We start from the raw sequence: 15,447 nt of genomic DNA, 5'->3' as shown, positions 1-15,447 counted from the left end.
TGCTTTGCACTTGTCCTTGTTCACCTAGATTAAGCATTAGGACACCCTCCTTTCTCATGGACCATCAGGTCAGTTTTGCCTCCCAGGAACAGCCAATATAGCAGATTAAATAGAAATATCAGCACATCACTTACTTGTTTAAAACTCTTTACTTTTAGGATTTGTTGTTGTTGTTGTTATATGCCATCAAATTGCCTCCAACTCATAGCAACCCAATGTACAACAGCCCTAAACCCTGCTCTGTCCTGTGCCAATTTCATCATCTCTGAGACACCTACCCCCGTTAACCCCCAGTCACTGAATCAATCCAGCTCATTGAGGATCTTCCTCTCCTGTGCTGTCCCTCTACCGTCCAAGCATTATGTCCCTCTCCATGGACTGATTCTGCCTTGTAGCATGTCCAAAGTATGTCAGACGAAGCTTCAGAGTCCTTACCTCCAAGGAGCAGCCTGGCTCCACCCTCTTAGGGATGAACTTGTTTGTTCTCCTAGCAGTCCATGGTACATTCAATACTCTTCTCCAGCACCACAGCTCGAAGGCATCAATTCTCCTTCTATCCTCCCTAGTCATTGTCCAGCTCTCTGATGCACAGCAAGTAATTACAAAGACCATGGCCTGTTTCGGATGCACCTTAGTCTCCAGACAGACATCGTTGCTCTTCAGTTCTTTGGAGTAGTATTTTACAGCAGACTTTCCCAGTGCACTTTGTCTTTTCATTTCCTGCCTGCTGGTACCAAGAATGCTGATTGTAGAGCCAAGCAAACTGAAGCTGTTAACAATCTTCCCTACTCACTCTCCAAACCTTAGCATGAAGATCCTATCTTCAGGGGAAAGTTCCTTGATATCCCCTATCAAGAATGCACCTTATTCTTTTCTTTCCTGTCATTTATCAAAGTTATACTTCTGTATTGGCATCATCAGGATGGATGGTGAAGAGATTGAGATTGTTCACAGCTTTAGTTTGCTTGGCTCCACAGACAACACACTCAGAACCAGTAGCCAGGAAATTAAAAGACTAATTGCCATGGGAAAATCTGCTGTTAGGGACCTCTCCAAAGTACTGAAGAGCAATGTTGTCTCTCTGGAGACTAAGGTGCGTCTGATACAGGCCATGGTTTTTGCAATCACTTGTTATGCATCAGAGTTGGACAATGACCAGGGAGGATAGAAGAAGAATTGATGACTTTGAGCTGTGGTGCTGGAGAAGAGTATTGAGAGTACCATGGACTGCTAGGAAAACAAACAGATTCATCCTGGAAAGGGTCAAACCAGGCGGCTCCTTGGAGACAAGGATTCTGAGGCTCCATCTAACATACTCTGGACATGTTGTAAGGAGGGACCGGTCCTTGGAGAGGGACGTCATGCTTGGTAGGGTGGAGGAACAGTGCAGGAGGGGAAGGCCCTCTATGAGGTGGATTGATTCAGTGACTGGGGTAATTGTGGTAGGTGTGTCGGAGACAGTGCGATTGGCACAGGACAGAGCAGAGTTTAGGGCTGTTGTACATAGGGTCGCTATGAGTCACCAGCAACTCTACGGTACATAACAACAACAACAACATACTTCTGTACTGATTTATGTCATTGTTTATTTACTGTCCATCTCCCACACTAGGCAGTTGCATGAACATAGCAGCTAGGTCTCTTTTTGTTCACCATAACATCCCTAGAGCCAAGTGTAGTGCCTTGGCACATTTATAAACTCTTCAGTATTGGTGAAAGGAATAAAAAGCCGGGCAAGCATCATACAGTACATGTGATGATGGTGATGGTAAAAAATATAACCAAGGAAATGAGACCCTCTAGAGGTATTTCTTAAACAAGCAGAATGTTGCTGCTTTAATGTAGATGAGAGCTGTCAAGTCAATTCCAACTCAGAGTGACAGGCAAAAGAGCATGAGTAAATATTTCTCACATTTTTCCTTCCATTATTTCTCCATTTAATATGTCTAGGAATATTTTGTTCTCAAGTAGTTGTACATGTACTCTCAGGAATATATTCTTTTTCAAAGACAAAATAGGATGCAATTAGTTATATGTGACACTCCTTATCTCTACAGAGTTTTTCTAGACTCACTTATCAACATGGTTTCCAAAGATCAAGTTGTTAGGTGAAAATCACTATAGAATGAAAATGGAGGATGACCCATCAGATCACAAATTGAGGATGGCTACGTCATTAAATAACTGCCGAACTTCTGTGAAAGCCATGGCCCAGTCAAATTGGCACCTTATCTGAACCATTACAGCCAGAGTGACTCTCCTTACACTTCAGCATTCATGACTGCCAGATGTTTTGTATTTGTTTGTGTGCAAAATAATTGGAGTATAGACTTTTCACCATTGTAAATGTGAAATGTTGGATAATGAGATAGAAAGTAAAAAGTAGATGTAAGTACAGTAGTGGTTTTAGTGACTAGTTTATTCCTTCACAAATTAGAGGGAAGACATCTAACCATCAATTGTTTCTTTCTTATGTGAATTGACATAATATTTTGCATAATTCTTGTGGTATTTGTCATTTTTTCCATGCGTACTAGTCTTTTATACACACGCATATGCATACTCATATACTCTTAAAGAATGGTGCTAGCTTTTACTACGTTCCATGTGATCTCATACACAGTTGGGGTAGTTTCTTTTATTTCTTTATTTGCTGAGTGAAAGTTTACAAATGATATTGTATTTCCATTCATTTATAGTCATTTGTGAAATGTCTTTGCCCCCATCAGCTATAAGCTTCCCATACTTGACATTGGGAATGTCAGCCACTTAGTCTGTGCATAAAAAAAGATTTCCTTTCTCAGAATTTCTAAGTATTTTATTTTGTATTATTCATGTGGACTTACTTTGACCTTAAGAAAATACTCTTGGGTCCTGAGAAGCATATTTTTTCACATTTTTTTAAATTAAAAATAAATGGGATTCTTGTGTCAAAGGCAACGTGAGAATGACTGCTAGGTGAAGTGGTGGCTTCATTATAAGCCTCAAAGCTATTTGTCTGAAGGCAGTATTAAAGATTTCTGACTTGGAGTCTGTGAGAAAGCTAGATTTTAAAAGATTATTATAGTTAGCTATACAGTGAGTGTATTTATCTTTAAAAACTACATTTTAAAATTGTTAATCATTCTTTAAAGTTACATTAGTCATTTTGTAAGATAAATTGTGTTGTGTTGTGTTGTGTTGTGTACCATTGAGTTGGAACTAAACCGTAGTTGACCCTCCAGTGGGTTTTCAAAGGCAGTAATCACACAAGAGAAGACGACCCATCTTTCTCCTGTGGAGCAGCTGGTGGATTTGAACTGTGTGCCTTTGGGATTGTGGCACAGCTTCTTGCCACTAGGCCACCAGTGTTCATATAAAAGTACAGAATGCTTCACAAATTTGCATGTCGTCCTTAAGCACGGCTCTACTAATCTTTTCTGTATTTTTCAATTTTGGTGTATGTGCTTATAAGACAGTAAATACAACATATCAAAAGCAACTACAAAAAATAAATATACTTTGAGAGTACTTACAGAAGAGCTCTTCATATTTAGCAAATAGCATGTTGTTTAATGCCATTGAGTCAACTACAACTCATGGCGAGCCTATGAACAATGGATCTGAACCCTGTCTTATCCTGTGCCATGCTTTTTGTCTCTGACATAGTTGAGCCCATTAATACAGTCACTATGTCAACCCATCTCGTGGAGATGTCAGCCACTTAGTCTGTGCATAAAAAAAGATTTCCTTTCTCAGAATTTCTAAGTATTGTATTTTGTATTATTCATGTGGACTTACTTTGACCTTAAGAAAATACTCTTGGGTCTTCTCCTTTGCTAACCCTCCACCTTCCAAGCCTGGTGTCTCTTTCCAAGGACTTGCCACTCTTAACAATATGTTCAAAGTATGTTAGACAAAGCTTCACCATCTTTGATGCTACAGAACACTCTAGCTGCTCTGTATCCAAGATAAGAGTTGTTTTCTCTTTTTGGCAGTCCATGGGATGTTCAGTACTCTTCTCCAACACAATTCAAAAGTATCTTTTCTTTTTCTGTCATCTTTCCATTGGGTCCTACTTTCAGATGCATAGCAATGAATTGAGAAGACGATGGCTTGAATCAGATACACTTTGGTTTTTAAACAGTATTGCTCCTTAGTGCTTTGGACAGATCCTTGAAAACAGATTTCCCCAAAGAAACATTTCTTTTGATTTCTTGATTCCTGGCACCAAAGATGTTAAGTGTGTATCCAGAAAAGATGAAATTGTTGACCACTTAATCTCTTCTCCATCTGTCATGATGTTGTCTGTTGTCTCAGTGGTAAAGATAGTTCTGTTATTGTCTTGAGATGTAATGCATGTTGAAAGCTGTAGTCTCTAATCCTTTGCATTGTTTCAAGTTCTCTTTATTTGGGCAAGCAAGATTGTGTGTCATCTGTATAATGTAAGTTGTTAAGGAGTCCTACTCTGTTTCTGGTGCCACATTCTTCACAGAGTACATCCTCTCAAATGATTTGTTCAGCTTAAAAATGTTATATACATGGAGATGGATGCAAACCTGATGCACACCTTTCAGTTTTAAAGCATGCAGAGTTCCCTTGCTCTTTTCGCAGAACACCTTTTTGGTCTAATTATAGATTTTGCATGAGCATGATTAAATGTTTTGAGATTCCCATTCTTCTCAATGTTAGCCATAATTCTTATGATCCATAATTTCTTATAGTTTGCATTTTATGCAAATGCCCTTTTTATAGTCAAGAAAGCACAAATAGAAATCCTTGTGGTACTTTCTGGTTTCAGTCAAGATCCATCTGACATCAGTGATATCCCTAGTGTCACTGCCTCTTCTAAATCTAGCCAGAGTTTCTTGCAGTTCTTTGTTGATGTACTATTATGACTGGGGTTTTTATATTCTTCCAGCAATATTTTGCTTGCATGTGGTATTAATGATGTTGTTGTTATGTGCTGTAGAGTCACCTGTGACCCATAGCAACCTTATATACCGTAGCTCTGAACCCTGCCCTGTCCTGAGCCAATCTCACTTATTCTAACACACTAACCCCCATTGACCCAGTCACTGTATCAGTCCATCTCATCCAGGGTCTTCCTCTCCCGTGCTGTCCCTCCACCCTGCCAGGCATGATGCCCTTCTCCAAGGACTGATCTCTCTTGCCCACATGCTTAAAGTATGTGAGACGGAACTTCAAAATCCTAGCCTCCAAGGAGAAACTTAGTTTCACCCTCCCCAAGACAGACCTGTTTGTTTTTTTGGAGGTCCAGGGTATGTTCAAGACTCTTCTCCAGCACCACAATAAGAAGGCATTGATTCTCCTTCTGTCATCCTTAGTTATTTTCCAACTCTCTGAAGCATTGCAAGTAATTATGAAGACCATGGCCTACATTAGGCGCACCTTTGTATCTAGACTGACATTGTTGTTTTCAGCACTCTGGAGAGGTCCCTGACAGCAGATTTTCCCAATACAATTTGTCTTTTGATTTCCTTACTGCTGGTCACTCCATACACAAAAACCAACTCAAAGTAAATCAAGGACCTAAAACTAAAACCAAGGATTATATATAAACTTCATTAGAGAAAAGCTTGGAAGAACTCTAGAAGCCCTAATACACAGCATAAACAGTCTTCCAAGCATTCTGAAAAACCAAAACCAGGAGAGGATAAAATAGATGGGTGGGACCTACTAAGTAAAATCCCTCTGCACATCCAAAAACTTCTCCAACAGGATAAAAAGGGAAGCCACAGATTGGGAAAAAATATTTTATAAAGATGTATCTGATAAGGGACTTACATCTAGAATTTCTAAAATACTCAAGCACCACAACAAAATAAAGATGGTTGTTGTTGTTGTTATTGTTGTTAAGTGCCATCGAGTCGTAGGTGACTCATGGCGACCCTATAAATGAAAGAACTCAACACTTGTATGGCTTTCATCCTTTCTCCAGGTTCGTAGGGTTTCTGAAGGCAAGCTATTATGGAAGTGGATGCCACTCCTGCTTCCAAGCTTGTTTTAATCAGGGAGCTCCACCAGACACTGTCCACCATGGATAACCAGTAACACATTTTATACATCAGTGTCACAGTGTTCGGCTTCACAGCAACCACAAGTTACCTCTGTACGGCAAGTAGACACACCAGGGCTTTATGATCTAGAAGAATGTTTGAACAAAAACAATGAAAAACAGGCCTGAGGGCTGTGGATTAGAGTCACCCACCTTTGTTTTGGTAGCATCACTTTCTGTCCAGTAGGCCAACTGATCACTTGTTATGTTGATGTTATTGTGAAGTGCCATCAAGTTGTAGGAGACTCACAGTGACCCTGTGAATGAAAGTCTTCAACACGTAAGTGACTTTCATCCTTTCTCCTTTTTTAGCTTCTTAATATTTTAGTGCAATTTTCAAAATATCTTTTGACATTCATTTTCGTCTTTTCTTTCTTTTGTGTCTTTATAATGAACTCATCTACACTGTCCATAGCTGGATAATTTATGCTTACAGTTTTTAAAAAATATAAGGCTGTTATAGGATGGGCATACTGAGTTGTAGGAAGTGAGTGTTACTCTGCTTTTAATTTCTGTTTCTAGTCTTTCATCTCTAACTTTCTTTTCATTTGTCTTCAAAAGATAATCTGTAATAAGATTTCCCAGTGTATTTGGTTGTACACTTGAGTTTGGCCTTAAGAACAGCTTAATGAAGTTTCTTAGATTTTCTTTTCATGTAGTATCAGTTTGGGGTCAGCCATTCTTAACCAGTGCCCGACCTAGTAAATTTCATGTTTTATAACCATTACACAAACACTAGCAGTACTATAATAATTTAACGTAAGTCTCTTTTATTTATCCAAGGTCTCCAACAGATAACATTGTTATATTTCCCAAACTTGTCTATATTGTTCTATTTCCCAACACTTTCAGATTAAACAAATCTACATGTTTGAGTACTAGTGTGTAGGTAGTTTTCAGAACAGAGCAAGGAAATGCTGCATGGTTCAGAGTTAGGATAAGAGTGTGTCAGGGATGCGTCCTGTCTCCATAGTTCATCCTGCATTTTCCTGAGGGCTGAGGATGCTGAGAACCTTCCATGCACTTATTGGCCATTTCTGTGTTTTCTTTGGAGAAATAAGACCAGGCTTTAAAGATATGCTGTTATTGTTGTTGTTGTTGGCAGGTGTCATCAAGTTGAGTAAAACTCATAGTGACCTGATGAACTATAGATCTGAACCCTTCTTTATCTGTGTCGTCACCATCGCTGGTAGACTTGAGTCTGTTGCCTCAGTCACTGTGTTAACCCACCTCATTTTGGGTCAGATACTCTTCCAGTGACCTTCTACTTTATGATGTCCCTTTCCAAGGCCTAGCTGCTCCTAACAACATACCCATAGAATGTGAGATGAAGCGTCACTATCCTTTCCCCTCAGGAGCACTCTAACCGCACTTTCTTCAAGACTTATCTATTTATTAGATAGATAGTCCTGGGGATTCCCAAGCCTCCAGCTGTGATGGTAGAATTTAGTGTGGGGAGAAAGAGGGCAATGTATATAAAACAGTTAAAAATGCAAAGTAAAGTGACCAAATTCTGTCTGGTAAAGTATAGAAAGTGATTTTTGTTTTTACTATGTACTATCGATTCAAATGCGTTTGCATAGTCAATGAAACACATTCTTTGGTATTCCCTGCTTTCAGCCAAGATCCATCTATAACACTAGCCACAATATCCCTAGTACCACGACCCCTTCTAAACCCAGCCTGGATGTCTGGTAGTTCTCTGTTGATGTGCTATTCCAGTTGTTTTGGATAATCTTCAGCAGAATCTTGCTTGCATGTGATATTAATGTTATTGTTTGATAAATTCTATACTCTGTTGTATCACCATTCTTTGGGATGGGAATAAATAAAGATCTCTTCCAGTCAGTTGGCCAGGTGTTTGTCCTGCAGATTTCTTGGCACAACTTGGTGAGCACATCTAGGGGAGCATGTCTTTGTTGAAATATATCAGTTGGTATACTGTCAATTCCTAGGGCATTGGTTTTTGCCCATTCCTTTAGAGCAGCTTGAACTTCTTCCCTCATCACCATAGGCTCTTTCTCATATGTAGTTTTATCAAATTCTTCTGTATAAGCCAATTCCTTTTGGTAAAATGACTGTGTATACTCTTTCCATCTTCTTTTAATACTTCTTGGATCATTTCATATTCTGCCCAAAGCATCCTTAAGTATTGCAGTTCGAGGCTTGAATTAGTTCTTCAGTTCCTTGAGCTTAATAAATGCTGAGCAAGTTCGGCCCCTTTGGTTTTCTGACTCCAGCTCTTTGAATACATCATTATAATACTTTGTCTTCCTGCACTGCCCTTTGAAATCTTCTGTTTAGCTCTTTAATATCTTTATTTCTTCCCTTTGCTTTGGCTTCTCAGCACTCAAGTGCAATCTTCAGAATTTCTTCTGACAAGACTCTCACCACTGGGCTTATTGGCAGCATCATGATAGATGGTGAAGAGATTGAGATTAACAGCTTTAGTTTGCTTGGCTCCACAGTCAACATTCTTGGCACCAGCAGCTAGGAAATGAAAAGAATTGCATTGGGAAAGTCTGCTGTCAGAGACTTCTCCAAAGTACTGAAGAGCAACAATGTCAGTCTGGAAACTAAGGTACACCTGATACAGGCCATGGTCTTTGCAATCACTTGCTATGCATCAGAAAGCTGGACAATGACTAAGGATGATAGAAGGAGAATTAATGCCTTTGAGCTTTGGTGCTGGAGAAGAGTATTGAATATACCATGGGCGGCTAAGAGAACAAACAGATTCATCCCGGAGAGGGTGAAACCAAGCTGCTCCTTGGAGGCAAGGATTCTGAAGCTTCATCTGACATACTTTGAATGTGTTGCAAGGAGGGACCAGTCATTAGAGAGGGATGTCAAGCTTGGGAGTGTGGAGGGACAGTCGCCCAGGAAGGGAAGACCCTCGATGAGATGGATTGATTCAGGGACTGGAATAATGGGGGTTGGTGTGTTGGAGACAATAAGATTGACACAGGATAGAGCAGAGTTTAGGGCTATTGTCCATAAGGTCGCTATGAGTTGCAGGCAACTCGACAGCACATAACAACAACAACAACAACCATCAATTCACCTCTAACTCATAAAGAGCGGTAGAGGGAAGCTGTTGACTGTAAGCTCCCTCAAATAATATCTACAATCTCTTGCCTTTAGCTTCCCCCCCCCATTTTCTGAGTAAATAAATACACTACTGGTAAAGTGTAAAAGTGATTTAAAGATCAATCCCCTATCAGGTGTTCAGGAAGCATTGAAAATGTTAAAGAAGTGATGTGGCAAGTTTAGTGAGGGGAAAACATGTTATTCATAGGTGCTGTGGAGTCATCTCCAGTGCATAGCAACATGATATACAGCAGAACAAAAGGCAGCCCAGGCCTATGTCACATCACAGCTATTGCTACACTTGGACTCATGACGCAGCCGCTGTGTCAGTCGGTTTCACTGAAGGTCTTTCTTTAGGTTAAACAGATATGACAGTATAATCAGTGTCTTAGTGTTTGTGGCTGAAGCAGTAATTCCATTAAAGCTAAAATTGTTGTAAAATAAATTCACATGGAACAGACTTGTTGTCATTGTTGTTATATGCCACCGAGTCTCCTGCTACTTATAGCATCCCTATGTACAGCAGCTCTGAAGCCTGCCTGGTCCTGAGCCAGTCTCACTGATTCCGACACACCTGCCCCTGTTGCCCCAGTTTCTGTGTCAGTCCATCTTATTTGGTTTGGTTTTTTTTTTCTCCTGCACTGTCCCTCCACCCTTCCAAGCATGATGGCCTTGGAGCAGGCTAGAGAATATGATTTATTTTTTTTAAGACACTTAACCAACAGTCACTTTTAAATACTCTTTTATTTTCTCCAGTTCTTTATTTTAAATTTGTTCTACAAATTCCTTTGATAAGTGCAAAGGAAATGTTTCTTGAATGCATAAAAAGGTATAAATGTCCTACATCTGACTTTATTACCAGTTTTTTCTAATTTCCATGCTTGTTTTAAAGAAATAACATTATGTGTCCATTGCTACAAAATACACATGATTTTTAAATCCCAGATATCCCACTATCCTCAAGTCGATTCATACTCATAGGGACCCTTCATCAGATTTATCCATCTTCCTCCCAAGGAACAGCTGGTGGATTCTACCCATTGTCCTTTGGGACAACAACACACCAACAGAGTTCTTTATCTTAAATACAAGCTACCTCAGAGATTTTATAATGAAATATGCATTTTTCTGGCTTTTGCAGTATAATATCAGGCTTCTTCAAAGCTTACTGCTGCAGTGAAGGCTTTTTCACATCCTGTGTTCTCACATACTTTGTGCATGTTGCTAGGAGAAACTATTCCTTGGAGAGGGACATCAGGCTAGGAAAAGGTTGAGAGTCAGCTAAGGAGAAGACCTTCAGTGAGGTGGATTGATACAGTGATTCAAGTGGGGCAGAAATGATGAAGATGGCACAAGATAGGACAAAGTTCGATCTGTTGTTGATAGAGTTACTAGGAGTTGTACTCAGCTTGATAGTACCTAACAACAATAATAGCATAGTTGAAAAAGCGAGCTGTGGTGGCCAAGTGATAAGGAGTTGTGCTGCCAACCGGCAGGCACACAGTTCGAATCCAGAAGTTACTCTATTGGAGAAAGATGGGCACTTTCCCCCTGTGCAGTTACTGCCTCTGAAAACCCACTGGAGGATCAGCTATGGATCGGTTCTAACTTAATGGTACAAAAAAATGTAGTTGAAAAAACACAATATTGTTAAACCTCTGGTGGGATCCAGTTTGTTTGCGTACATGGGAGGCTCTTTCCTTCGTGTATCCCACTACCCCTCACCTGGTGGAGGGAAGGCCTAGAAATAGTGCTCTATCTACATTGCCCACAGACGCATCCATCTGGATCACTTCTGGTCCTCAGAAACCTCTTTGTAATGACATCCAAAAAAATATGCCTTTATGTGACAATGTATTTCAAACTACCAAACCTATTAGGATGGCGATGTGAAATTTCATGATCTAATTGTATATTTATCTTTTTTATAGGATAAACAAGCCCAGAAAGAAGTGGAAAATATGATGACATCTTTGAAGATATAAATAAAATGCACTCCAACATATCAGATGTGGACTACTAAAATTTAACTAATTAAATCTTTATTTTTTTTAATTAGTTTTCATTTTCTTTCAAGGGCAAAAATGCTCAGTTTAGCAGGTAAAACCACATTTCTGAAGAATGCATTCCACTGGTGACACTACAGAATTAATCATGTTCTTTGGAGAACCTATTTAGTATAATGTCAGATCACCATGACCTGTAAACATGTATGCTTTCTGTTTTCCTATTAATAAGCTGTATAGTCTTCAGAATATTTCTTTAAATAAAAATGAAATCAGTCCAATGAACTTTAATAAACTCTACAGACAATGTTATGTTATGTATGCAGGTAAAAAGTGAGAAAAGATGGGCAAAGGATATGACTAAGTCCACAGAAGAGGGAAAGCAAAAGAAGATAAATTAACTCTAGTAATCAGAGAAATGCAGAGGTTAGCCACCAAAACAAAAGAAGGAAAATCAGGAAGCCAGTAGTCTGTGAAATGCATAGTTTTACCACCCAATTAACAAGGATTGGAGTTTTTTCCTATTAGGAAACCTTCAGTGGTGACAATGACGGCATGGTGTAGAACATTCTTACACTGCTAGCAGGAGAGTATTTACAAACATTTGACTGAAATGTATCTGTTGTTGTGTGCCATGGAGTAGGAACCAACCCTTAGCTGACCTTCCGGTGGCGTGGCAGAGGCAGTTAAATCACACTGGAGGTAATTGCCCATGGAGCAGTTGGTGGCCTCAAAGCAAGTGCCTTCAGGATTGCAGTGCAGTTTCTTACCACTAGGCCACCATAAATGTTGTCTAGAATCTTAGTGTACTGCCAAGTGCCCAACAACAAATGAATGGGTAGAGAAGCTCTTGTATATTCACACAATGGAATATTATGCAGTGTTGAAAAACAAAGAACTCATGTAATATTATACAAAATGGGTGACCCTGGAGGAGATTAGGCTGAGTGAAATATCTCAGTCACAAAAAGAAAAATACAGCATAGTGCCACTGTTGTAAAAGAAGACTGACTAGGGGTTGAGGGGAGACTGAGAAAGATGGGATAAATAATGCATACTGCACTGAAACAGAGGGAGAGAACTGTTTAAAAGGGATATATTATTAGATATTATTGTTATGACAGGGGGGAGGGGTGGACAGGGAGAAAAAGTATAACAATGAATGAATGAAAATCCAAAGTCTGTAAACTTTCACTGAAATCAATTTAAAATTAACAAAAGTACTGCCTCTTTAACTTTATAATTCCATTTCACAGAGATAGTTCTGAAGAGAAAAAGCTCTATGATTTATATGCAAACATTCAGAATAGTAGTATTATAGTAAAATACTATTTCCAACACTAAGAAAGGGTCTAAGCATATTAGAATGTAACTAGAATAGGATATTATTTCAACATTAAAAATACCTGCAAAAATTATATAAGGAAATATATGTAGCATCTTAAGTATATACAGATATAAGACCAAATTATAAATACATAAAGGGAGACTAGTGCTGTTACATCTGGAGGAACACTCTTCCATCTGCACATCACTCAGTCAGTGTGCTGTATAAAGTAACCCGGGTTTGCTGTGATGCTGAACCTTGTGCTATTGAGGTTACAGTAATAGCAAAAAACTATGAGATAGCATCTCACCCAGTAAGAATAGCAAAATTTAACAGAACAATAAACATCAAATGCTGGTGAGGTTGTGGAGAAACTGAAACCCTTATTCAGTGTTGGTGGAAGTGTAAAATGGTGCAACCACTGTGGAAGGCGGTATGGTGGTATGGCACTTTCTCAAAAAGTTGCAAATAGAAATATCATTTGACCCAGCAATTCCACTACTGGAAATTTACTCTAAAGAAACCATAACTGCCACCCAAGCAGATATGTGCACACCCATGTTTATTGCAGCTTTATTCACAATAGCAAAGAGCTGGAAACAACCCAAGTGCCCATCAACAAATGAATGGTATAGAAAAAGCTCTGGTATAGTCACACAATGAATGCTTTACAGCATTGAAAAACAAAGAACACATGAAATATTATGCAAAATGCGTGACCCTGGAGGACATTATGCTGAGTGAAATATCTCAGTCACAGAAGGACAAATATTGCATAGGGCCACTGTCCACTGTTGGAAAATGGGACTGACATCAGAGTTGAGGGAAGACAGAAAAGGAGGGGAGAAATTATGTATACTGCATTGAAACAGATGAGGGAGAGAACTGTTTAAAAAGGATTTATGATTGGCTATTGTCATTACAGAAGTCCATAATGAAGGCTGCATAGTGGAGTGGACTTTGGGGGGGAGAGATTGCAAAACAAAGAGTTTTACTTTTCAAGGAGAGGAGTGAATTGGGGGGAACGGGTGGGCAGGGAGAAAAGTTCAACAATGAATGACTGGAAACCCTATGTCACTGTAAACTTTCATTAAAATTAATTTTTTAAAAAAATACCATAATGGTTTCCTATAGTGGACAGTGTTTGGTGGAGCTCCCAGTTGTAAGACAGATTTGGAAGCAAAGTGGCATCCACTTCCTAAACCACATGCCTCTGGAAACTATGCACTTGGAGAAACGATGATAGTTATGGAAGGATATTAGGCCTTTTGTTCATAAAGTCGCTATGAGTCGTGCTCGACTCGACAGCAGTCAACAAAAACCTGTGAAATATGCACAGAGAAGCATCTACACTGAATATGCAGAAATTGCAGCCATCATTATTTGTGCGGGGCATTGTTTTATTTCCTGTAATTCTCTTATTTTTTTTATCTAGAGACTAAGACATGGCATTGAGGGAGCTGTGTATAGTTAGAGCTATGTAGGTACCAACTCATAACAACCTTGTGTTCATGAGAATGTAACACTTCCAGGCCCTGAACCATCTACATAGTCTCTTCTCTATGTGAGCCCACATCATTGTTTCCACCATGCCGATTAATCCCGATGATTTCCTCTTTTGCCTCCCCTATTTTACCAAAGTTCTTCTGATAATGTGGCCAAAGTATATGAGATGAAGTCTCACCATCCCTCTTCTAAGGAGCATTCTGACTCCATTTTTTCTATGACAGATTCGATCCTTCTTCTGACATTTGGTCCATGGTATATTGCATATTCTTCCTCAACACAGTGATCTAACGGCATCACTTCTTAAGTCTTCCTTATTCATTGCCTAACTTTTGCACACACATGTTATTGTTGTTAGGTGCTGTTGAGTAAAGTATGACTCATAGTGACCCTGTGAACAAAAGATCTGAACCCTGTCCTGTCCTGCACCATCCTCACACTTCCTGACACATAAGAGGCCATTGCAGCAGTCACTGTGTCAGTCTACCTGGTTGAGGGTCTTTCTCTCCTTCTCTGACCCTCCACCTTTCCCAGAATTAGGCCCTTCTTCAAGAGGTATCCCCTCATAGCAATATGCCCAGAGTATGCGAAGCAAAGCCTTATCATTCTTGCCTCCAAAAAGCACCCTCTCTAAGACATAATTGTTCATTCTTTTGGCCATCCATGGATGTTCAGTGCTCTTCTCCAACACCACAGCTCAAAGATGTCAATTATTAAAAAAATTTAAAGAAAGATGTCAATTATTTTTCTGTCATCCTTACTCGTTCTTCAGCTCTCAGATGCATAGCAAGTAATCAGAAAGACTATGCCCCGAATCAAATGCACCTTAGTCTTCAAACTGACATCATTACTCCTCATTTATCTGAGACTAACTGCTGATTTTCCCAGTGCAGTGCAGCTCCTTATTTCCTGACTGCTAGTATCAAGGGTGTTAATTGTTGGTCCAAGCAAGATGAAGCTGTTGACAGTTTCAATCTCTTCTCCATCAATCATGACACTACCCATCAGTCCAGTTTTGAAATCTTTGTTTTCATGACATTGATATGCAATCCATAATGAAGGCTGCATTCTTTGATGTTCTGCAACAAGTACTTCATGTCCTCCTGACTTTCAGCAAGCAAGGTTTTGTCACCTGTATAATGCAAGTTATTGATGAATGTCCCTTCAATGCTGATGCCTCACTCTTCTTCATAGAGTCCAGCTTTTTGGGTAATTTGCTCAGCATACAGTTAAATAGGTATGAAGAGAGAATACAACCATGCAGTGTTCCTCTGCTCTGTTCTCACAAAAAAGCCTTCTGGTCCAGTTATAGGTTCCACATGAACATAATTAAGTGGTCTGGGATTCCACTTCTTCTCAACGTCAGCCACAAATTGTCACGATCCACACAGTCAAATGTTTTTGCATAGTCAATGAAGCATAAATAGGCATTCTTCTCATTTCCCCTACTTTTAGCCAGG

The 15,447-nt window shown here is 39.5% G+C and overlaps 1 protein-coding gene across 1 annotated transcript in view; it reads left to right on the top strand.

The window, feature by feature from the left end:
- RMDN2 (regulator of microtubule dynamics 2) overlaps nucleotides 1-11,133 on the top strand; it is a 101,076-nt gene extending 89,943 nt beyond the window's left edge. Inside the window, exon 10 of the mRNA XM_006882389.1 lies at nucleotides 11,080-11,133. Within this exon, the coding sequence (XP_006882451.1) occupies nucleotides 11,080-11,133 (54 nt within the window). The remainder of the gene's footprint in view (nucleotides 1-11,079) is intronic.
- The last annotated feature ends 4,314 nt before the right edge of the window (nucleotides 11,134-15,447 follow it).

This window comes from Elephantulus edwardii, unplaced genomic scaffold (genome assembly GCF_000299155.1).
Source record: "Elephantulus edwardii isolate Elephantulus edwardi_28Jun2011 unplaced genomic scaffold, EleEdw1.0 scaffold00019, whole genome shotgun sequence".
Taxonomy (NCBI): Eukaryota; Metazoa; Chordata; class Mammalia; order Macroscelidea; family Macroscelididae; genus Elephantulus; species Elephantulus edwardii.
This window is presented reverse-complemented; position numbering and strand designations above follow the sequence as displayed.